Raw genomic sequence first — 24289 nt, 5'->3', positions numbered from 1 at the left:
TCTGTTCTGAATGAGAGCCTTGCTGGATAAAGTATTCTTGGCTGCATGTTCTTCTCATTTAGGACCCTAAATATATCCTGCCAGCCCTTTCTGGCCTGCCAGGTCTCTGTGGAGAGGTCTGCTGTTAACGTAATACTTCTCCCCTTAAAGGTTAGGGATTTCTTGTCTCTTGCTGCTTTAAGGATCTTCTCTTTATCTTTGGAATTTGCAAGTTTCAGTATTAAATGTCAGGTGTTGAGCGGTTTTTATTGGTTTTAGGGGGGATCTGTCTATCTCCTGGATCTGAATGCCTGTTTCCCTTTCCACGTTAGGGAAGTTCTCAGCTATGATTTGTTCAAATACACTTTCTGGTCCTCTGTCTCTTTCGGTGCCCTCTGGAACCCCAATTAAACGTAGATTTTTACTTTGAGGCTGTCATTTATTTCCCTTAACTTATCCTCGTGATCTTTTCATTGTTTGTCTCTTTTTTCCTTAGCTTCCTTCCTTGCCATCAACTTGTCTTCTATGTCACTCAGTCATTCTTCTGCTTCGTTAACCCTCGTTGCTAGGACCTCCAGTTTGGATTACAGCTCATTTAATTGATTTTTAATTTCGCCTGATTAGATCTAAATTCTGCAGTCTGAAGTCTCTTGAATCCTTTATGCTTTTTTCTAGAGCCACCAGTAGCTTTATAATTGTGCTTCTGAATTGGCTTTCTGACATTTAATTGTAATCCAAATTTTGTAACTCTGGGAGAGAGTACTGTTTCTGATTCTTTCTTTTGTGGTGCGTTATTCCTTCTAGTCATTTTGCTCAGTGCAGAGTGGCCAAAAACAAGTTGTACTGGAAAAAGGAGAAAGAGAAAAGAAAGGGGGAGGGGGGGTTGGCAAACAGAAAACAAAAAATAAGAGGGAGTATCCTCTGATTCTGTATACTGTAAATCCCTCGACTTCCCCTGGAACTTTCCAGTGCTGCTTGGTCAATAACTTGCTTTTCCCCTGTCCTTCTAGCTGGTCTTCTGTGGGAGGGGCCTGCTGTGGTGATTCTCAGGTTGTGCACCCGTGGGGGGCTGCCCCGTCCCCTGCCAGGTGCATGGCTCAGTGGGAGCTGTTTATCCTGTGCTGCCCCTGCTCAGTCCCAGGTACAAGGTGACACCAGGAGAAACAACAACAGTGGCGGCGACCAGCTCTCCGGCTCTGGAGTCAGCTCCTGCAGTTAACTACCGCAGCTCCCAGTCCGCAGGGGCCTGGATGCTCCAGGAGTAGGGGGCACTGATCTGTACAGCTCGGGGGCACCCGGCAGCAGGAGGGTCCTTGCTGCCCTATGTCCTCTCGGCCTCCTCCTGTCCGGGGGGAGCGCTGGATGTTGGACTGTGTCCCCCGGCAACCTTGAGTCCACGACCTGCACTGCTGGAATCGTGCTCCTCGGACTGTGCAGCCCCCTCCCCACAGAGCCGCTGCCTGAGCCACCCCACCTGAGCTGCTCCTGGGGGCCCCGCCGAGCTTGCACTCCAGCCGTTTAGGGAGCTCGGCCCATGGTGTGCAGCACGCTTTCCCGCGCAGTTCCTCTGTTAGTGCCCCTGGGAGCCTGAGGGCATCCCTACTCCTGCAATCCAGCCCGAGTTCCCTGGGAGCGCCTTTCTATCCGGGAAGATTGGTGTTTCTGCTTCTCCCAGCCTGGGGTTTCCTGCCCTCAGGGCACTCGCTGCCCGGCCTTTGCCTGGCTCCTCGCAGGGCCCCTACCCCTGTGATCCTTTTTTATTTCTTTATTTTTTTCCTGTCTTCCTAACTTGATAGAAGCGTGAACTCTTCACACTGTAGCATTCCAGCTGTTCTCTCTTTAAATATCAGGCTGAATTTGTAGGTTTTCAGGATGATATGAAAGTTATCTAGGTAAAAAAAAAAAAAAAGAAAAAAAAGTTATTTAGGTAAGTTGGTGGGGACAGTTGACTTGGGGACCCTACTCTTCTGCCATCTTGCCCCCCTCTCTACTATTTTCTTTATAAAGTGATTTTGAGTATTTTTTTGTTTGGTGTGTATGTGTGTGTGTGTGCACGCGCGTGCTCTAGGGAATCCTGTATTCATACAAAACATTATATGTACTAATAAAGCTATTTTACCATTTAAAGTAAATTGAAAGTGAAGTATTACCAAATTATTTAGGTTCCTTTACTCTCCCCATTTATAATTTAGTGTTCTTTGTTTTTTAAAAGATTTTATTCATTTAAGAGAGATAGCATGACCAGGGAGTGGGGAATCGTTAGAGGGAGAGGGAGAAGCAGACTCCTGGGAGCCTGATGTGGGACTCCATCCTGGGACCCTGGGATCCTAAGGCAGTTGCTTGACCAACTGAGCCACCCAGGCATCCTATAATTTAATTTTCTTAAGTATTACCTCTATACACATTGAAAACCATATCAAATAGGGATATTTTGATTTTAGCAGTCTAAATTAATTTTAAAAACTCAAGAGGAGAAGAGTGGTCTGTTTAATTTATCCATGTATTTGTTTTATTGCTTTTTCTTCATTTCCTGGTAATAATCTTTTATCAGCATTTTTTTTTTTAAGACTTTATTTATTTATTCATGGCAGACACAGAGAGAGGCATTGACACAAGCAAAGGGAGAACCAGGCTCCATGCGGGGAGCCCGATGTGGGACTTAATCCCGGGTCTCCAGGATCACGCCCTGGGCCGAAGGCGGCGCTAAACCACTGGGCCACCAGGGCTGCCCAATCTTTTATCAACATTGATGTTAATATAGTTACTCCAGCTTTCTTTACATTAGTGTTAAGAATGCTAACTCTTTTTCCAACTTTTTAACCTATTATTTTATATTAGGCAGCATTTACATGTGTCTTAAAATTTCAATTTCTGCCTTTTATTTGGGGTGTTTGAATCAATTACATAGCTTTAATTATTGCTGTTTGTTCCTGGCTTTTTTATTTCTACCTTATTTCAAATTGAGTATTTTGCGTGTAATTCTATTTTATTGCTTTGTTGGCTTACTAGTTGTTACTCTTGTTCTACTGAGAATTTTAGGAATCAAAGTATGTATCTTTAATTTGTCATAGTCTATCTCAAGTACTATTATACCACTTGACATAGAATATTAGTATATCACAACAGCATTATACATGCCATTTTTCCTGTCTTGATCTTTTGTTTTTACACATTTTACATTGATATTTATTAAATATTGAACTGTATTCTGGTTTTCCTTTTTTCTTTTTTTTAAGATTTTATTTATTTATTCATGATAGAGAGAGGCAGAGACACAGGCAGAGGAAGAAGCAGGCTCCATGCCAGGAGCCTGACACAGGATTCGAACCCCGGACTCCAGGATTGCGCCCTGGGCCAAAGGCAGGCACCAAACCGCTGAGCCACCCAGGGATCCCTCTGGTTTTCCTTTAAACAAGATTCCTTTCCTCTAGTTAATTGATACGTCATTACCTTATATATTTACCCTTTATTTATTTATTTTTTTGGTGAGAGTATTTTTAAGTTTTACTTGCTTAGCAGATACCCATTATACACTAATATTAGTGACTAGATCCTCAGACTTTACTCATCTCATACCTGAGAGTTTTTATTCTTTTATAACCTCTCCCTATTTCCTGCACTCCCCAGTTTCTGTCAACCAATATTTGTAGCTTTTTCCATTTTCTCTCTCTTTCTTCTAGAACTACACTTTTGTGAGGTATTTTCCTTTAGTCCGTCATGTCTTTTATACCCATTTTGATATTTTCTGTTCCTTTTTTTAAATTTCTTATGGGTAAGTTCTTTGAATATATGTCTTTGTATTCCCTAATTCTTGTTAGCTATGCCACGTCTGGTCTTCTGCTTTTACATTGAGTGTATTAGGGGTTCTGGCCTCACCCCTAATTGTTTATATCTGATACTGGGAAATGATGTCCCTGGAGAGCTAGCCTGTATTTTGGGAGACTAGGGATGCCTAATCTCCAGAGTGTTGTTAATGGTGCCAACAAGAGGTTCTTTTGTCATAATACATGGAAATAAGATTGTCATTGCTATAATTCCTATATTCTTCAGAGAATATTTTTATAAGTTTTGAAGCAGTAAACAATTTTGAAGGGCAGCAGGATATATATTCTTTAGACAGTAGATATTTATTTGGTCTTGTTTGCTGAAAGAGTTTATGATTTAGTAGGATGGGCCCTAGAATGTGGATTTCTTGAGTTTTTTGCTGATGCTGATAACACAACTGGTCTGGGGAATACATTTTGAGAACCACTGGATTAGATGATATTTTGACATTGGGCTGTGATTCTTTTACCTTGATTAGGGGTGTTGTTTAGCGTGGGAATAATTTTATTAGCTCTTAATAAAAGTTCTGTAACAATTTCCTTTGGTGCCTAAGTTAAGTAGCTTTTTTAAATTCACTGCATTAATGTTTTATTTTAGTGATCATTCAGGATATGTTCGTCCAGTACCGGTGCCACGCAGTTTAAATAGTGATATTTCCTATTTTGGTGTTGGGGGCAAACAAGCTGTTTTCTTTGTTGGACAATCAGCCAGAGTAAGTAAAAAGATTTCTTATAAATGAAAGTTGATTAAAAATATTTTGAGGTTGATTCTGTTTAAATGTGTTAACCAGTTTAACTTTTAGTTAGGAATTTTTAAAAGTACTTTTAAATATTTAACAGATGATAAGCAAACCTGCAGATTCCCAAGATGTTCATGAACTTGTACTTTCTAAAGAAGATTTTGAGAAGAAGGAGAAAAATAAAGAGGCAATATATAGTGGCTATATCAGAAACAGAAAGGTATGATACATTTTTAACTTATTATAAAGTTGTTAGGTTGGACATAGAGAAGTTTTTTTTTTTTTTTTTTCAATTTATATCTGAGATAAACTATTGCTTTAAAAACTCAAAGTATGGCATTTTCAAATTACGTTAATTTTCATTCTTTTTCCTTTTGTCATGTGAATAGCAAAAGTGACTATTTACATGCTTTTTCAGGCTGAAAGTCTTCAGACAGCAACTTATTTCATAAATCTAGCTTCCTGGAAATTGCTCATAAGATTGTAAACTTTTTTCCTTCACTGAGATTGAATTTTAAAATCTTTTTTGGTCTAACAATTTCAAATTAGAATAGTAAGTGTTTATAGGATAATAGGCTTTTAGGAAATCAGAGCTCCAGAGAAAAAAAGGAATAATTTCTGTTAGAAATTTGCATTCAGATCCTAATTTCAATGAGCAGAATGTTAACAAATTTGTGTCGTGGTGGTGAGTATATTATATTTATTATTTTATTCAACTTTTCTCACTTGAAACATTTTAGAATTTTTTTTAAATCTTTAAAAAAATTTATTTTTAAATAGGCTCAATGCCCAATGTGTGGGACTTGAATTGATGATGCTGAGATTAAGAGTCATGTGCTGTACTGACTGAGCCAGCCAAGAGCCCCTAAAATCTTTATTTATTTTAAAGTAATTTTTAATTTTGTAAATTCTTTTCTGGTTCTAAAACAAATTATAAAAATGTACGGGAAACTTAAATAAATATATAGGAAACTTAAATAAAAATTATCTCATTTTGGGAAGATATATCTAATTGACTAGTAGAATTTCTAGTCTAACTTTTCTATTATTTGTTTACAGGGTTTTTTTTTATTCTTTTTAATTCCAATGTTAACATAGAGTGTTACATGTTAGTTTCAGGTGTACAATATAGGGATTCAGCAATTCCATATATTACTCAGTGTTCAAAGATAAGCATACACTTAACCTGAAACTGACATAACATTATGTGTTAACTACATTGGAATTAAAACCTCCTTATTGGCATCTTGAGTTGCGGGTGGGGGGGGGGGGATCTACTCTTAATCTCCTTCATATACTTACTTACTATTTATTTATTATTTTTTATTTTTTTTATTTTTTATTTTTTATTGGTGTTCCAATTACCAACATACAGAATAACCCCCAGTGCCTGTCACCCATTCACTCCCACCCCGCGCCCTCCTCCCCTTCTACCACCCCTAGTTCGTTTCCCAGAGTTAGCAGTCTTTACGTTATGTCTCTCTTTCTGATATTTCCCACACATTTCTTCTCCCTTCCCTTATATTCCCTTTCACTCTTATTTATATTCCCCAAATGAATGAGAACATATAATGTTTGTCCTTCTCCGACTGACTTACTTCACTTAGCATAATACCCTCCAGTTCCATCCACGTTGAAGCAAATGGTGGGTATTTGTCATTTCTAATAGCTGAGTAATATTCCATTGTATACATAAACCACATCTTCTTTATCCATTCATCTTTCGTTGGACACCGAGGCTCCTTCCACAGTTTGGCTATTGTGGCCATTGCTGCTATAAACATCGGGGTGCAGGTGTCCTGGCGTTTCATTGCATCTGTATCTTTGGGGTAAATCCCCAACAGTGCAATTGCTGGGTCGTAGGGCAGGTCTATTTTTAACTTTGAGGAACCTCCACACAGTTTTCCAGAGTGGCTGCACCAGTTCACATTCCCTCGAACAGTGTAAGAGGGTTCCCTTTTCTCTGCATCTTCTCCAACATTTCTGGTTTCCTGCCTTGTTAATTTGCCCCATTCTCACTGGTGTGAGGTGGTATCTCATTGTGGTTTTGATTTGTATTTCCCTGATGGCAAGTGATGCAGAGCATTTTCTCATATGCGTGTTGGCCATGTCTATGTCTTCTACTGTGAGATTTCTCTTCATGTCTTTTGCCCATTTCATGATTGGATTGTTTGTTTCTTTGGTGTTGAGTTTAATAAGTTCTTTATAGCTCTTGGAAACTAGTCCTTTATCTGAGGGGTCATTTGCAAATATCTCCCATTCTGTAGGTTGTCTTTTAGTTTTGTTGACTGTACCTTTGCTGTGCAAAAGCTTCTTATCTTGATGAAGTCCCAATAGTTCATTTTTGCTTTTGTTTCTTTTGCCTTCGTGGATGTATCTTGCAAGAAGTTACTGTGGCCGAGTTCAAAAAGGGTGTTGCCTGTGTTCTTCTCTAGGATTTTGATGGAATCTTGTCTCACATTTAGATCTTTCATCCATTTTGAGTTTATCTTTGTGTATGTGAAAGAGAGTGGTCTAGTTTCATTCTTCTGCATGTGGATGTCCAATTTTCCCAGCACCATTTATTGAAGAGATTGTCTTTCTTCCAATGGATAGTCTTTCCTCCTTTATCGAATATTAGTTGGCCATAAAGTTGAGGGTCCACTTCTGGGTTCTCTATTCTGTTCCATTGATCTATGTGTCTGTTTTTGTGCCAGTACCACACTGTCTTGATGACCACAGCTTTGTAGTACAACCTGAAATCTGGCATTGTGATGCCCCTAGATATGGTTTTCTTTTTTAAAATTCCCCTGGCTATCGGGGTCTCTTCTGATTCCACACAAAACTTAAGATAATTTGTTCCAACTCTCTGAAGAAAGTCCATGGTATTTTGATAGGGATTGCGTTAAATGTGTATATTGCCCTGGGTAACATTGACATTTTCACAATATTAATTCTGCCAATCCATGAGCATGGAATATTTTTCCATCTCTTTGTGTCTTCCTCAATTTCTTTCAGAAGTGTTCTATAGTTTTTAGGGTATAGATCCTTTACCTCTTTGGTTAGGTTTATTCCTAGGTATCTTATGCTTTTGGGTGCCATTGTAAATCTGATTGACTCCTTAATTTCTCTTTCTTCAGTCTCATTGTTAGTGTATAGAAATACCACTGATTTCTGGGCATTGATTTTGTATCCTGCCACGCTGCCAAATTGCTGTATGAGTTCTAGCAATCTTGGGGTGGAGACCTTTGGGTTTTCTATGTAGAGTATCATGTCATCGGCGAAGAGGGAGAGTTTGACTTCTTCTTTGCCAATTTGAATGCCTTTAATGTCTTTTTGTTGTCTGATTGCTGAGGCTAGGACTTCCAGTACTATGTTGAACAGCAGTGGTGAGAGTGGACATCCCTGTCTTGTTCCTGATCTTAGGGGAAAGGCTCCCAGTGCTTCCCCATTGAGAATGATATTTGCTGTGGGCTTTTCACAGATGGCTTTTAAGATGTTGAGGAATGTTCCCTCTATCCCTACACTCTGAAGAGTTTTGATCAGAAATGGATGCTGTATTTTGTGAAATGCTTTCTCTGCATCTAATGAGAGGATCCTATGGTTCTTGGTTTTTCTCTTGCTGATATGATGAATCACATTGATTGTTTTACGGGTGTTGAACCAGCCTTGTGTCCCAGGGATAAATCCTACTTGGTCATGGTGAATAATTTTCTTAATGTACTGTTGGATCCTATTGGCCAGTATCTTGTTGAGAATTTTTGCATCCATGTTCATCAGGGATATTGGTCTGTAATTCTCCTTTTTGGTGGGGTCTTTGTCTAGTTTTGGAATTAAGGTGATGCTGGCCTCATAGAACGAATTTGGAAGTACTCCATCTCTTTCTATCTTTCCAAACAGCTTTAGGAGAATAGGTATGGTTTCTTCTTTAAACGTTTCATAGAATTCCCCTGGGAAGCCATCCGGCCCTGGACTTCTGTGTCTTGGGAGGTTTTTGATGACTGCTTCAATTTCCTCCCTGGTTATTGGCCTGTTCAGGTTTTCTATTTCTTCCTGTTCCAGTTTTGGTAGTTTGTGGCTTTCCAGGAATGCGTCCATTTCTTCTAGATTGCCTAATTTATTGGCATATAGCTGTTCATAGTATGTTTTTAAAATCGTTTGTATTTCCTTGGTGTTGGTAGTGATCTCTCCTTTCTCATTCATGATTTTATTAATTTGGGTCTTCTCCCTCTTCTTTTTAATAAGGCTGGCTAATGGTTTATCTATCTTATTAATTCTTTCAAAGAACCAACATATACTTACTTTTTAAAAATATGTATTTACATTTTTGAGTCCACATTTTCTAACATTTTGAATATTTCATTTTGTAAAATATTTTCATGTACAGACACTTAATAGCTTCATAGTACTTTGAGTGTATTGTAATTTATTCTATTGAGCATTTAACTTATTTAAAGGATTTTGTTATAATTATGAAGGCACTGCTATGAATGTCTTTGCATAGCGTTTTGCACAAATTAGTTTTTTCTTTATGCAGATTATAGAATTTTAATAGTGTGACAATGAATTTGAACTTTTTAAATATTCATGGTGTAGATTACAAATTGCTTTTGAAAAGGTTAAATCCAAATCAAATATATTTCCCAAAACAGTATATGGAAGTGCCTATCTGTTAATTTCCTTATTTTTAAAGAGTGGAATGGAGGGGAAGGCAGCAAATGCCAGCAATTAGGTGAAAATAATACCTTTTCTTTATAATTGGGTGAATTTTTTTCGTGATTACAAGCCACTTTTATTTTCTATATAACTTTTAACATTCTCCTCTGTACAGGAGAGTTCTTCATTTAGCTCATCCCACTTTTTCTTTTTTTAAATGTGTTACATTTATTACACAATTTACTTATATTTACATACTATTCCATCTTTTTCATCTTATGGTACCATCACAAAGCTCTATAAAGTATATTTGTGGAAATATTTGTCATGTTAAAACTGGTGAAAAATAAGAATTGAGAATTTAAGTCATTTTTAAAAGTTTATATGTATGATAAAATTTGGATAGAACTAATTAATGCCTCTCTTGGGTCATCATTTCTGCCATATTTTTCCCATGATTTGTGGTTAATTTGTCTTTTTTTAAATAATTTATTTATTTATTCATGAGAGACACAGAGGGCAGGGGGCAGAAACACTGGCAGAGGGTGAAGCAGGCTCCATGCAGGGAGCCCTACATGGGACTCGATCCCGGGTCTCTAGGATCAGGCCCTGGGCTGAAGGCAGCGCTAAACCGCTGAGCCACCTGGGCTGCCCTAATTTGTCTTAAGAAACATATCATGGGTCCTAATAGGCCCCAGGTCCTTTTCTTTTTCTGACCAGTCTTTTTCAGCCTACTTTTTGGTTTCTCCAACTCTTATACACAGTCTTATGTATAGAGTTGGTGGCTCTTGATTTACAACCAGGAGTCTTTCTTTTTCTAGGGTGTAATATTTATGCTTATATATATTCTTTTTTCTAGAGTGTAATATATATGCATATATATATACATATACATATATATATATACACACACATATATATATGTATATATATATATAGGAACTACTTAATACCAGTAGTTCTCAAATCTGTATTTCTTGTCAAGAGTTTTAAGATTGAGACACTGAATCAGGCTGGACTCCATTGAGGAATGGAGGAATGAGGAAATAAATCATTTTAGACACTTCAAACAGAAAAGAATTTAATAAAGGGAATTAGATGCTTGCATAATTGTTAGAAGGGTAGGAATGAACTCTTGGCTCAACCTCATTGAAGGATATCGGTAGATTCCAAATTCACCTTCAAGGGATGCTGCAGCATCTGCTATAATCACATAGGTAGAGGACCACCACTGGATCAGGAATTTAGAAACACTGCCTTATCTGTGATCCAGGAGTTGGAAAGGCCTTGCTGGCACAGTTGCTCCAACACCAAAATACAAACCTGGCTATATAACTAGTGCTGTATCCGGCTAACACTTGAAGCCAGAACCTGGATACTGGTCGTTCAAGTACCTTGCATGATGACAAAACATTCAAGAAATCTCATCAGATGGCCTTTGTCTCATTTTCCTCTTCTAAATCTTTGGCTACTACATCTATTTGGTGAAACCTATTTTGCATTCAGAACCTAAAGTGTAAGAGACCCTGAAAAGTAGACATTTTGGCTTTCCATTCTCTGCCCCCAAGGAAGGAACAATAAAAGGTGGGATGAATGGGTGCTGAATACCACGTGATCATATATGGTACATTCATTTCCAGTTTCAGTTAGATGCCTTTCCCAGATGTTCCATAAATAACTCACTTTTGGTACATCTGAAATAAATTATTATCTACAGACCTTTCCTGTTCTTTGTTATTCTCCACTTTTCTCCCAACTACCTTTGTGCAATTAACAGCATCCTCTGGCCAAGTAGTTAGTAATTGTAATCCTTGTTAATCCTTCACCATTCAATTCTGTCTTTTAAAATAGTTTTTTTTTTTTTTTTAAATCTATCCTCTCTTCCATCTGTTTTCACTGTTTAATTCAGCCTTTCCAGACTCACTTTGTATTTATCATCTACTTTAAACTACCTTGTTTGCCTTATACTCTCAAATCCTGCATGTTCTCATTGGGCTAGAATGTTCTAGTCATGTGCTAGGTAAATGTCACTCCTTTGTTAACTCTGTTGCTCTTGGTATATATCTTTAAAATGGCACATTGTTTTGTAATCATTTTTTTCTCATTTATCAGATGGCATTTGTCAGGAGTAAGGGCACAGCTTCTATCTTCCTAGTGCCCATGTTGAGTCATAGGATTTAGAAGGTGCTTGATAAATATTTGGTGAGCATGTATTACTAGTAAACTCACTCATCCACTAGCTCTCAAAGTGTATAAAATGTATACTGTATACATATATATTTTAGCTGTAATATTGTATACTATATATCTTAGCTGTAATGTTAGTGCGTAGGAATGCATTGGAATGGTTTTGAAGGGTTTGTTTTTATTTTTAAGAAAGTGATAATATATGCTTATTTAGAAATCAACCAGTTTCCTAGATAAAATAGTTAGATGTGTATCCTTAAAACCTTTTATGTATGTAGTGACATACATAATGTGTATATGCATATAATTTAAACACATGAAGACAGTAAAAATTGAGACGTTTATAATTCATATCCTCCCTACTTATTCCCCCTTCCCAAGTCCCTTCTCTAAGCAAGCTATCAGTAATCTCTAAAAGTGGACTAGGGCCCAGGATTATTTCATTTCCTTTTAAATGCAGTCCCTTTGGGCTAAGCCAGCTGGGTTCAGGCTACATCTCAGTTTTCTTGGATATGGAGGGCTCAGCATTTATTTGTCCTGACCAAGTTAAGTAGTATCCCAGGCAAGGACTCACTCCATGCTAGGGTAAGTGTCCTCAGTTTTTTTCAGCATCTTTAAACTCAGTATTTTTTTTTTCTTTTATGATTCTAAAATTGATTTGGCATTGTGGTATTAGGGTACTTATATATGCCAGTGTAGCAGTCTGTTAAAAGTATCCTGTTCTCACAGTATTTCACATACTCAGCTGATTTGTCTTGGGCCATTTTCCTTCAAAAGTTTTTTGAAGCCTGTTTATGAAACTAACCGAATCATATTAAAAATTAATGTAAATGTTATTTGTATATTACAATTAATTGTTCTAATCTGTTGTATTTATATTCACTCCCCTAGGCATCTGATTCTGTTCACATTACAAATGATGATGAAAGATTTCTACATCATCTTATCGTAGAGGAGAAGGAAAAAGATAGCTTTACTGCTGTGGTTATCACAGGAGTACAACCAGAACACATACAGTATTTGAAAAATTATTTCCTTCTTTGGACAAGACAGTTAGCGTAAGTAATTATTTGATTCAGGACATGTTGCTAAGTTCCCTTTTTAAGACAGAAAATATTACAGATGCATTGAAACCTTTTGGGTGTATACTTTGCTTCTGTTAGAAGCTTCTGTTTCATTTCCTTCCCTTCAGTACAATAAGGATTCTGAAGTTGGCATTAAAACAGTTTTCTATTCTGTAAATATTTATTGATCACCTATAGTGTATTGGTCATTATTTGAGAGGCAGGCTTTTAAGACCTATCCTAAAATAAATTTATCAAATTCGGCTCCACCACTTTCATATTCCCCTTTTGTGCTTCATAGCATGTATCATAATCTTCCATACCATGTATTTTCATTTTTTTGTCTGCTTTTCTCTGTTGAAATGTCTTTTTTTATGCACTGCTATTAACTAGTGTTTCCTATTAAAAGTAGTAGATGCTCCATAAAGGTGACTGCATGAAGTCTAGTACAATAAAAAAAAAATGCAAATGTGTCTATAGGACATTTTAATAGTACTAAAAATAAATCTTTGTGTATTTATTCCAGGAAAACTTTTAGGGAGTGTAACATATTCCATTAGACCAAATTATCAAAATATTTAGTGGTTCTTAGTTTATTTCCTGTGGTTATATTGCAAAGACCATTTATGGAATTGTTTCAGTAATTTGCATTAGTCCAAATTACTGAGTCTTGCCAAAATGGGTACATCTGCATGAAATTTACTTTTTTTTTATTTTTTTAAGATTTTATTTTTAAGTATAATCTCGGTATCCAGTGTGGGGCTCCAACTCACAACCCCAGGACGAAGAGTTGCGTGCTCCACCAACTGAGCCAGGTGCCCCCCAAATTTAAATTATTTAAAAACTATGGATATAAATGTATACCAACAGTTTGAAATTTTTTCTTTTACGGGAAAATTATTTTAGAAGTACCTTTTCTCTTGCTGAATATTGATGTTTATTGACTCTCTAACCCAATAATTTAATTTTTTTAAAGATATTATTTATTTGAGAGAGAGAAATGAGTGGAGGGAGAGACAGAGGGAGAAGCAGACTCCCTACTGAGCAGGGAGCCCAATGTGGGACTTTATTCTAGGACTCTGGGATCATGACTGAAGGCAGACACTTAAACAACTAAGACACCCAAGCAGCCATGTAACCCAAGAATTTTAAATAGGACTTCGGAATTTTTATTCTCTAAGTCCATATTTCATTAGCTATTTTGTAATTATTTCTTTTAGCCAAAGAAACCGACTGTACATAACACCAAACAAAGAATAGCATATTACTTTAACCATACTTTGAAACCTGTTAAAACTAATTATAGCACTCTTTCTCTCTTTCTGAATGTATTGTTGTAAACTTACTGTTGATTATGATGTTAACATTTTTGAAATGCATTAAGAAAGATGTGAAGATTTTCAGTCATTTGCTTTTATCTCAGTTTTTTTAGAGTAGCTAGTATAGTTTTTTAAAATTCATATGAAGGAATATTGCAAATTCCCGTTTGAAGAGTAACCACAAACATAATGTTTTAGCCATGAATAATCTCATTAAAATATCTTTTAACACTTAAAATGGCAAGAGTTCTGAATTGGTGATTTTTGAAGGAATAGTGTTGAATTTATTAGTTTTGTTTGGGAATGTTGATGTCAGATTGTATTGCTGTTCTCAGAGAGGAGGAAGGAGAATTATAGAATGATATTCTCATATTGAGATAATTTAAAGATATCTAATCCTACATTCTCCCTGATAGTTAAGTCCTTTCTAGAACATTCCTGACAAGTAGAATTAGAGTCTGTTGCCTTCTGGTTTTCAATTTTTTGATAAACTATACTTCTGGGAGATACAAGCTATATAGGCTTTTGATGTTGGAAAGACCTGGGTTGTAGTCTGCCTCTCTCAAACTCTAAAGTATATAAACTTCTTGCACTCCAATTTCTGTATGTGTAAAAATGAGGTATAATAATACCTGTATCTCTGGATTGTTTTTACTATTAAATGGAATACTATATTTAAGAATGCTTAGTATAGGGGCACCTGGATGGCTCAGTTGGTTAAGCATCCTACTCTTGATTTCGGCTCAGGCTATGAGATCAAGCCTCATGTCAGCTCAGAATGAAGCCTACTTGAGATTCTCCCTCTCCTCTCCTACTCTTCATGTCAGCCACCCCTCCCCCCGCCCCGAAAAGAAAAAATCCTTGGTATAGTGCTTAGCACCTACTTAAGTAAGTAATAGTTGTACAATTTTTTTTTATAGATCATTATATGAACTGTAATCTTATGAATTAAATTGAATTAAAAGTTTAAAGCTGTATTTCTATATTTTAGGCATATTTATCATTACTATATTCATGGCCCAAAAGGAAATGAAAAACATACATCAAAAGAAGTTGGACCTTTCAACAACATTGATATTGAAGTAAGATAAAATTCTTTCTTAAAATATTACAGATTATTACATATCTGTTCCACTTTCAAGTCACTCTGGATAAGAAAAAACAGTCCATAACTAGACAATCCTTCTCTCCCTGTGGTTCTCCAAAGTACTTTGGCAATTTGATATTTAAGTAAAGAAATCATTACTAGATGTATATGGTTTTTGAACCTTTATTTACTATAGTATTTGATTTCACTTTTTTCCCTGGCTTCTAAAGAGATATGAATTGTTGCTGAACAGCATGTCTCAAAGCAGAGAGAAAAAGGGATGTAAATGTTTCTTTTTGTTCATTGAAGTCTTACAGTGATGAAGTAAGATTTAGAAGCACAGAACATTTGAATATTGAGGTCTCAATATCCTTGCCCACAGATTGGAAAGAATTTCACATTCAAATCATTGTCCTACTTCCTACCTCTAAGCAAGAAGCCTTAAATGTACTCTGAGTTATCTGTTCTTCAGCTCTGCTTTGCTCTTTCTTTGTTTACGTTCTGTTATTTTAATAGTATATTATATTCCTTATTGAGATGCTACTTAGAGTTATTTAACCCATATATAAACATGTGTATATTTAATTAAGCTATATAATTACTTGTACAAATACAAGTTTTTGCCTTTTCTGTTGTTGGATCGTAATTGGGAACAAAAGTAAAGTCACCATAGAATTTAATTATTTTTGTTTTATTTTTATTTTAGATTTCTATGTTTGAAAAGGGGAAGGCACCTAAGATTGTCAACCTAAGGGAAATAGAAGATGACATGCAGACGTTGTATATAAACACAGCAGCTGATAGTTTTGAGTTCAAGGCTCATGTTGAAGGAGATGGTGTAGTAGAAGGGATTATTCGATATCACCCTTTCTTATATGATAGAGAAACTTACCCTGATGATCCATGCTTTCCATCAAGTATGTTAATCTGTTATCTTAGCTACAAAATGTAAAGTTGTGATTTATTAGTCGGGCTGTTAAGGCTAGATAAATAATAAAACTTTTTTCCTTAGGCATATCTTAAGTATTTATAAATTTTGTAATTCTTGATTTTTGTGTGAATTCACTTCCAGATGAATAAAGCACTGGCTTTAAAGAATATTACATATTCTTTACTCATGGATTTCTTAACTGAACTTCTAGCTATGGACCGCATATTTAATCCTTTATATATTCCCCATATTGTCTTCCCATTATCTTTGTAGACACTTGTAAAGAAGCTTAAACTTTATGTAATCGTATCAGTTTTTTCTGTATGCTTTCTGATTTTGTCTTGCTGTGGAAAGACTTCTTATACTTAAGATTATAAAAAGATCCTATAGTTTTATTTTTTAATTGTTTTATGTTTAAATCTTTACTTATAATCTCCTTTTTTGTGTGTACAATGAGGTAGGGCTTTGACTTAATGTTTTGCATGTGAGTGTTTGGTTTCCTAGGACCAATTACTGAAAGTTGCTATTTTTTAAATAGTTTGAAATATTATTTTCATAATTACATTAAATTCCCCTAAGTACATAGATTTGGATTCTTTACTATAAGGTATTGATCTATTTTATATTTACATACATGAGTAATGATACTCTTGTAGCTTTATACCATGTATTAATACCTGTTGGGTAGGAAATTCACTATTCTTCTTTGAGAAAATTCTTAATCTGCTTTTCTGGATAAATTTTGGAATCACTTTATACATTCACTTTTAAAAAATCTTAGTGGAATTACTGAAATTGCATTGAATTCATAGGTTAACAGTAATAAAAATTCCTCATTCAGAATACTTAGTATATTTTTAGTCTTGTGAGTTTTAGAACCAGATTACCTAATTTAAGTTCCATCTTTGCCACTTTCTATTGTGTAAACTTTGACAAATTACTTCTTCTCTCCATTTCTTTATCTGTGAAATGAGAGGTAATCTCTTTTTTTGGAGAGGTATTATGTTAAATAAGAAACTGGGACAAATCCTTAGAATAGTGTCAAGCTTTATTGAGTAAGCGCTCATTCATGTTATTTCTCAGTGGCTCTATATCCTTTCATTTTGCTGACCTCTTTTTAACTTATTTGTAATTTTTGTATGCTGTAGGCAAAAAGATAAAGTTCTTCAAAAGATATCTTAAAGTAAGAATCAAATAAATTGAGTGCTCTAGAAGGGTTCTCTAAAAGCAAAGTGATTTGGTTTAATAGAAAAAACTTCTTAAAAAAAAAAAAGAAAAGAACTTTTTTTTTTGAGGGGCAAGAAGGGCTTATTTTAGGTGAGTGCCTTAATGCCAAAATAACTAAGATGTTACTGTATTAGGATCATAGGGTTTGATCTTAATTTGCTTGGGTATATGAAAATGTCTTGGTAAGAAGCATAAAAATGTTATAGACAGTTATGCTAATTATGTGTTTGATGCTTTGTAATATGTTACAATTGTAGCTGTGTATCACCTGAATCTGATCTTTGAAAATTTAGTAGTTCATTTAAAGTAAAATTAAATTTAGTATTCTTAATTTGTTCAAATGAGATAAAGTTGTTGCTACTAGACACTGTAGATTTCCCAGGTGATTTTTGTGTGAACATATTGATTCGGACAAAATTGTGGAACTTACATTTGAGATACAGGATTCAAACTCCTATATTTGTAGGGAAGAGGGTTCTGCTATAGAGCATAATATATATGACCCTTTTACTGTATAAATAGATTTTAAAGATTATAGGCTCAGTAGCTAACTCTGATAAGCATATAAGTAACTAAATATTGACCTAAATCAGAAATACCACTGGTATTGTGGCACCACTTTGGAAATCTGCATTTCTGAGGGCAAATGAAGAGTCACTAAGTTTTATAAAAAGCAGTGTAAGAGATCTTATGAGTTTTTGTTAAAATTTCTCTGAAGCAACTTTAATATTTCACTTGAAGTTGGTTACTCAGTGATAAAAATCGCATAATTTTTATAGCAATAAACAGTTTGTTCCACTGATGCTTTTTCTTTAGAATTAAAAGATGAAGATGATGATGATGATTGTTTCATACTTGAGAAAGCTGCAAGAGGGAAAAGGCCTATTTTTGAATGTTTTTGGAATGGACGGCTAATACCATATACATCTGTTGAGGAGTAAGTTTTGATTTTTGCTGAAATTACATGCTTTATAAACCTAATTATTTTACTAATTATAATATTAATATTTTGTTCTGTTCAAGCTTTGACTGGTGTACTCCTCCAAAGAAGAGAGGGCTTGCACCAATTGAATGTTACAATAGAATATCTGGTGCATTATTCACCAATGACAAATTCCAGGTCAGCACAAATAAACTGACTTTTATGGATCTTGAGCTAAAGTTGAAAGATAAGAACACCCTTTTTACAAGGATTTTAAATGGACAGGTATGATTTTAAATATCAATTTTGAATATTGGTATGTTCTATTTTAAGTAAAATGAAAGTCACAAATATAGATTTGTACTAATAATTCACATGCTTTTTATTAAAGCAGAAGAGTGTGTGTGTGTGTGTGAGAGCATTTATGTGTTGACATTACCCCGAAATTTCAACCTGATTAGACTGTGTTTGGGTAAACTTTACAGATGTTCATTTAGATCTTAGTATCAAGACCTTGACAGTGAATAGAAGCCATAGAAACATGTCAATTTAATGAAAGCATATGAGAACAATATTATATACTACAAGAGCTGTATGTTGAAGTACAGTATAAAATTTGGTAGACTTAATTTTTTTAATGATTAAGATACTGGTTTTTGAACTGCAAATTAGAATAATTTAAAGTGAAATCATTTTTAATTTTCATTTGGAAATGATATATTATGGAGTTAGGTTGTAGGAAGAAATGAACTAATTTAACTATATGTGTTATGAAAAGCCTATAGTGTGGAGATTTCTACCTTACTAATTCTCTTAAAGACAAGCATTAAACAGCTTATGCTTGAGTATTAATCTCTCTGTACTATTTCCCAACAAAGCGAGGAACAATAAACAATAACACATTTTCTTACATATTATTAGAAAACACTTAGGGGCACCTGGGTTGCTCTGTGGTTTAGTGTCTGCCTTTGGCTCACGTCGTCATTCTGGGGTCCTGGGATCCAGTCCCACACAGGGCTCCCTGCAGGGAGTCTGCTCTCCCTCTGCCTATGTCTCTGCCTCTCTCTGTGTCTCTCATGAATAAATAAATAAAATCTAAATAAAAACCACTTAATTTTCATTTCATGTTTTAACTTTTTTGAATAGGTAATATGTATATATGATACATAAAGGAAAAATGTGTTTTTATAGCAGTGTTTCTCAACTTTTTTTCATTATCATCTTCATAAGGAGCTTTTTTAGCCCTTTCCTCCCCTAATCATTCTTCCTCAATGATATTTTTCACACTATACTGTATATATGTTTACTATATATATGTGTATCTGTGATTGATAAATGGAAAGAGATTTTTATCTCCTTGTTGAGAATGTGCATGGTTCACAGTGAGGAATTTTCTGCTCACCTCTTTCCCATGGCCAGCTAGTTCTCTTTCTTCTAGACAGCCAATGTTCATCATTCGTGGTGTACTCTAGGATTTATACAAGGGAAGGAAAGCTTTGTTGTTGGTAGTGACCACTGAGACCTTGGTTCCAAAGATGATAGCAGAGATTTTCTTTCTTAGCAATGCTTCTGTTAAAAATCTATGGGAGAAAGCTCCAGCAAAATGTTTTAGTTTTTTATTTTTCTGAGGGTAGCGTATGTGGAAAGAAAAAAAGGAATGAATGACAAGTGTCTGTGGTTATATTTGTTTACTAGTAGCTATGTTTCATAGAGCATTAAAGACCTTTTTTTTTTTTAACAGGAGCAGCGAATGAAAATTGACAGAGAATTTGCTTTATGGTTAAAGGACTGTCATGAAAAATATGACAAACAAATAAAATTTACATCTTTTAAAGGAGTAATTACACGTCCTGATCTTCCTTCTAAAAAGCAGGGCCCCTGGGCAACATACTCAGCAATAGAATGGGATGGAAAAATATACAAAGCAGGACAGTTGGTAGGTTTAACTTATTTCTAGATTCAATTTTTAAATAGAATTTGAAACTAAGATGTATCAGAATTTAACAACAACATAATGCAAGTTTTTGGCTCTTCAGGAGCCAGGAAAGAATGAAAAAGTCAAACTCATTTTAATTACATAATTTAACATGGCAATTTTTAAAAACCGATTTGTTCCCCTAAATCTCAATTAGCAAGGTTTTTATTTTTTTCTTGGCACCAAACTTTACTCAAACGCAGACTCTTAATTTTTTTATGTGATATAAAATAATATTAGGGAGAATGAAGAGATTTGGGAGAGGTCTTTTGTCCTTAGGGATATTACAGTTTAAAATCAGAAATAGGGGATCCCTGGGTGGCTCAGCAGTTTGGCTCCTGCCTTTGGCCCAGGGCGCGATCCTGGAGTCCCGGGATCGAGTCCCACGTCAGGCTCCCGGCATGGAGCCTGCTTCTCCCTCCTCCTGTGTCTCTGCCTCTTTCTCTCTCTCTATCACAAATAAAAATAAATAAATAAATCTTTAAAAAAAAATAAAATCAGAAATAACCCAAACATAAATAATAGTAGATGAAAAGGGAATAAGTGCTATGGAAAGAGGATGAATACTTCTTTGGCAGTCTGGAAGGAGAGGGTGAGGATTTACTGACTTTGGATGGGCCTGGGAGAAGAGCAAATCATGAAATTCTTTGGGCAAGAAGTGGCATTTGTATGGACCTTGAAAGAGGTAGAGGCTTGAGTGTTTGTACGGATATTACAAGGGTCAGAGGATGTTCATTTACTCTGTAAATTCAAGTCATCATATATTTAAAGCTTTGGAATTGGATGTGATCACTAGAGAAGTAGTGTGTAGCTAGAGCCTGGCTTTTCCAACATACAGGGGGGCTACAATGAAAAGGATGAGCTAGCAAAGGAAAATAAAAGGGATAATGGATGCCTGGGTGGCTCAGTGGTTGAGCATCTGCCTTCGGCTCAGGGTCCTGGGATCGAGTCACATATCAGGCTCTTTGCATGGAGCCTGCTTTTCCTGTCTCTGCCTGCCTCTCTCTGCTTCTCTCTGTGTCTCTCATGAATAAATAATAAAATCTTAAAAAAGAAAGAAAGAAGAAAGAGAAAGAAAGAAAGAAAGAAAGAAAGAAAGAAAGAGAAAGAGGATAAGCTGATGAGACAGAAACTAGGAGAATATGGTATCCCTAAAGTCAAGCCAAGAGTTACAAGGAGGAAGTGATCACTATGAGTAAGGTGCTTTCTCAGAGACCGTTATCTGAGCATAGACAACAAATATAGGTAAGTGCAGTGAAATAGCCAGTAGTAAAGTTGGATTGTCCTGCAGTCTGTTGTGTATGAATGAAAGGAAATAATTTAGAAATGAGGCTGAAAAAGTAGATTGTGTATGAATTCTTACAGTCCTTATCCAGAGTTTCTGAATTGGACTAATGAAAATTATCCTTAGATTTTTAAAGCCAAGTAAGGGAAAGATACATAGGCAAGCTTTGAGCCAACTAATTTGAAAGAATAACTTGTCAGAGTTTGTAATTACTATTCAGAGTCTCAAAGCATGATTTTATAGGGAGGGAGGAAGGGTTTGAGGTATGTTGGTTTTCATATTTGACTTTGAAGGATTCATGGACCTTTTATACACGTGCATAGCTCTGACATTTTTGTATGAAGAAGCCACTGTGTCTTTAGAAAAATTTTAAGAGTAAGTGGGAAACTCATATAAACAAATATAAAAAAGTATAACTATTAGAGTATTAGAATGCTTTTTTCATTAGTTTTTCTGATACCAAGTTTTTTCCCTTGGATGAAATAGTTCTGTGAAATAGTTATTAATATTAAGCCTGATTTCGTAAATACTAAAAGCCTTTTTTCTAAAACCTAAATACTAGGTCAAGACAATCAAGACACTTCCTCTCTTTTATGGAAGCATAGTAAAATTTTTTCTTTATGGTGATCATGATGGAGAAGTATATGCCACAGGAGGAGAGGTTCAGATTGCAATGGTAAGATAGCAAGTAATAAAAAATTTTTATTGAAAATCTCTTAGTACTGCTTTTGTTTAATGCTGAAATAAAGATATAGTATTTTATATTTTGCTAGCATTTGGGTTTTCTATTGAATAAAGTATTGTTAGTGTAAATTTTTATGTTTTTATGTTTCTTATTTGGTGATTTAAAGCTGTAGAGTTTGGGGTCCCTGGGTGGCGCAGCGGTTTAGCGCCTGCCTTTGGCCCAGGGCGCGATCCTGGAGACCCAGGATCGAATCCCATGTCGGGCTCCCGATGCATGGAGCCTGCTTCTCCCTATGCCTATGTCTCTGCGTCTCTCTCTCTTTCTCTGTGTGACTATCATAAATAAATAAAAATTAAAAAAAAAAAAAAGCTGTAGAGTTTAACATCTTATATATCCAATGTTTAACAAACATATACATTATTTCTGGTTGTCAAAAGTAGTTTTGTAAAGTGTTCATTTCATCCACATTGGAATAAAAATTGAAGTCCGAATTCTTTCTCAATAATAAATAACTCCAAAACCAAAGTGGGCTTTATCCTTCCCTGCTCTTTTTAATATTTGAATATTTAATTATGCCTAAGGAGGTTACAAGAAAAATAGAAATAAACACTGTAGTATAATGTAATGATAGTTATTATGATTTATATCCTTAATTAGGGTAAAATATGTTTCTTTAGGAGAATTTTCATTGTAGCCAAATTTGAAGAGATTTTTTTAAATGTTAATAAAAATTTTTTTATTCAGGAACCTCAGGCGCTATATGATGAAGTAAAAACTGTGCCAATTGCTAAGCTCGATAGGACAGTTGCTGAGAAAGCTGTCAAAAAATATGTAGAAGATGAAATGGCAAGGTAATTCACATTTCAAAGTGCTGGAGAAGAATAAACTAAAAAAATGAATTGTACATTCTTGAGTATGTTATGGACACATAATAGGACAGTTGTAGTCTTGGATTTTATATACTGTAGTGCACATCTTGCTGTTTAAAAATTGAGAGCTCTGGATGTAAAAACAGAATCCTTTGTTTTATATAAAAATGTCTCCCTTTTCTATATCTAAAGTGTCACTGTTACAGGCACTATGAATCCAGTATGTTAGGAAATAACTTGGTTTGACCTACAACTAGAAGAAAATTGTAGTAACTGTTGAGAAGTAAAGATTAGTGCAAGAGAAGTAAAAGAAAGTAGAAAAACAAAACTGTTTGTAGCTCTTTTGTAGCTAATCAGTCATTTTGATTCTCAGTGAATATCTATTCTTAAAAGTTTATTTCCCAAAGTTAACTTGCATTATACAAGAGCAGGAAAACCACCAAAAATGGGCAATTCCTGACAAATCCTGGCTCTTAATACCAAGAGATTTTTGTATTACTGTTTCAGTAACCACAGTAATGGTTAAGGAAGAAAAAATTTTTAGATTATTGATCATATGGAATTTTAGCTTTAACCTTTCAAAATATATCCGAAATATTAAAGTTTCTAGTGACTTCTGTTTATCTAATTAGATTATAATTAATGTAATTCATGAAACATTAATATGCTCATTTTAATAGACTCCCTGATAGATTGTCAGTAACTTGGCCTGAAGGAGATGAATTATTGCCAAATGAGATTAGGCCAGCTGGAACCCCCATTGGTATGTTGTTGTTTTTTCCATATTACTGAAAAAATGCTGTTTGTGTGCTTTACGTTTTGAATATGTAAAAGACTAACAATTTAAAATGCAATGTTCAGACCTAGAAGACTCATCTTTTTTGGGGGGGTGTAACTAAGATATTCTTATTTTAATTTTGAACCGATAGGTGCATTAAGAATTGAAATACTGAATAAAAAGGGGGAAGCAATGCAAAAGCTTCCAGGAACAAGTCATGGAGGATCAAAGAAACTCCTGGTTGAGCTCAAAGTTATATTACATTGTAAGTATGCAAACTAATTTGTATCTTTAATATTAATGTTCTTAAATGTGTAATACAGGTTTTTCATCTTTTTATAATTATTGATGATCTAGCAATCTTATAGACACAGAAGATTTGATTAAAGTTCAGAATTTCAAATGTGTTATGACTAATTTTTTTAATTGATATTTTTCTGAGGGTTTTTTTTTTTTAACTCTTTATTTTGAATTTTCCCAAGTAGGTAGCTGTGGACCTAAGATACGGTGCATATATGTATAGGGATTTGAATTAGATAGGAATTCATATTAGATAATCTATAAAATCTATTGTAAATCAAAAAATAATGTGTCTGAACCTTGAGCTAGATAGAGATACTTGGTTTAGATTATAGGCCTGGTGGAGAACTGGGTATTATTGCTCATCTTGTATTTCCCTAATTTGAATCATCTTGTTTGTTTCTTGTCCATTGTTTTTGTCTTGACGGCCTAAAAGTATTTTTACCTCTTATGTTTAATAATTTGTTCTATCATTATATACT

At 35.1% G+C, this 24289-nt stretch overlaps 1 protein-coding gene across 11 annotated transcripts in view; it reads left to right on the top strand.

Moving 5' to 3' along the window:
* Window positions 1–24289, top strand: part of SMCHD1 (structural maintenance of chromosomes flexible hinge domain containing 1) — a 146357-nt gene that overhangs the window by 30191 nt on the left and 91877 nt on the right. For all 11 annotated transcript variants that reach the window (XR_013381228.1, XR_013381227.1, XR_013381226.1 and 8 more), the window contains exons 6-17: window positions 4402–4516; window positions 4644–4763; window positions 12257–12423; window positions 14740–14830; window positions 15542–15752; window positions 17810–17930; window positions 18017–18200; window positions 19657–19851; window positions 21738–21851; window positions 22605–22711; window positions 23410–23492; window positions 23659–23772. Coding sequence is in view for 5 of the 11 variants with exons in the window: in XM_077900179.1 (XP_077756305.1) it covers window positions 4402–4516; window positions 4644–4763; window positions 12257–12423; window positions 14740–14830; window positions 15542–15752; window positions 17810–17930; window positions 18017–18200; window positions 19657–19851; window positions 21738–21851; window positions 22605–22711; window positions 23410–23492; window positions 23659–23772 (1622 nt within the window). In the remaining 6 variants the exon portion in view is untranslated. The remainder of the gene's footprint in view (window positions 1–4401; window positions 4517–4643; window positions 4764–12256; window positions 12424–14739; window positions 14831–15541; window positions 15753–17809; window positions 17931–18016; window positions 18201–19656; window positions 19852–21737; window positions 21852–22604; window positions 22712–23409; window positions 23493–23658; window positions 23773–24289) is intronic.

This window comes from Canis aureus, chromosome 6 (assembly GCF_053574225.1).
Source record: "Canis aureus isolate CA01 chromosome 6, VMU_Caureus_v.1.0, whole genome shotgun sequence".
Lineage (NCBI taxonomy): Eukaryota > Metazoa > Chordata > Mammalia > Carnivora > Canidae > Canis > Canis aureus.
The sequence above is the reverse complement of the archived record's forward strand: the minus strand, read 5'-3'. Positions and strand labels throughout refer to the sequence as shown.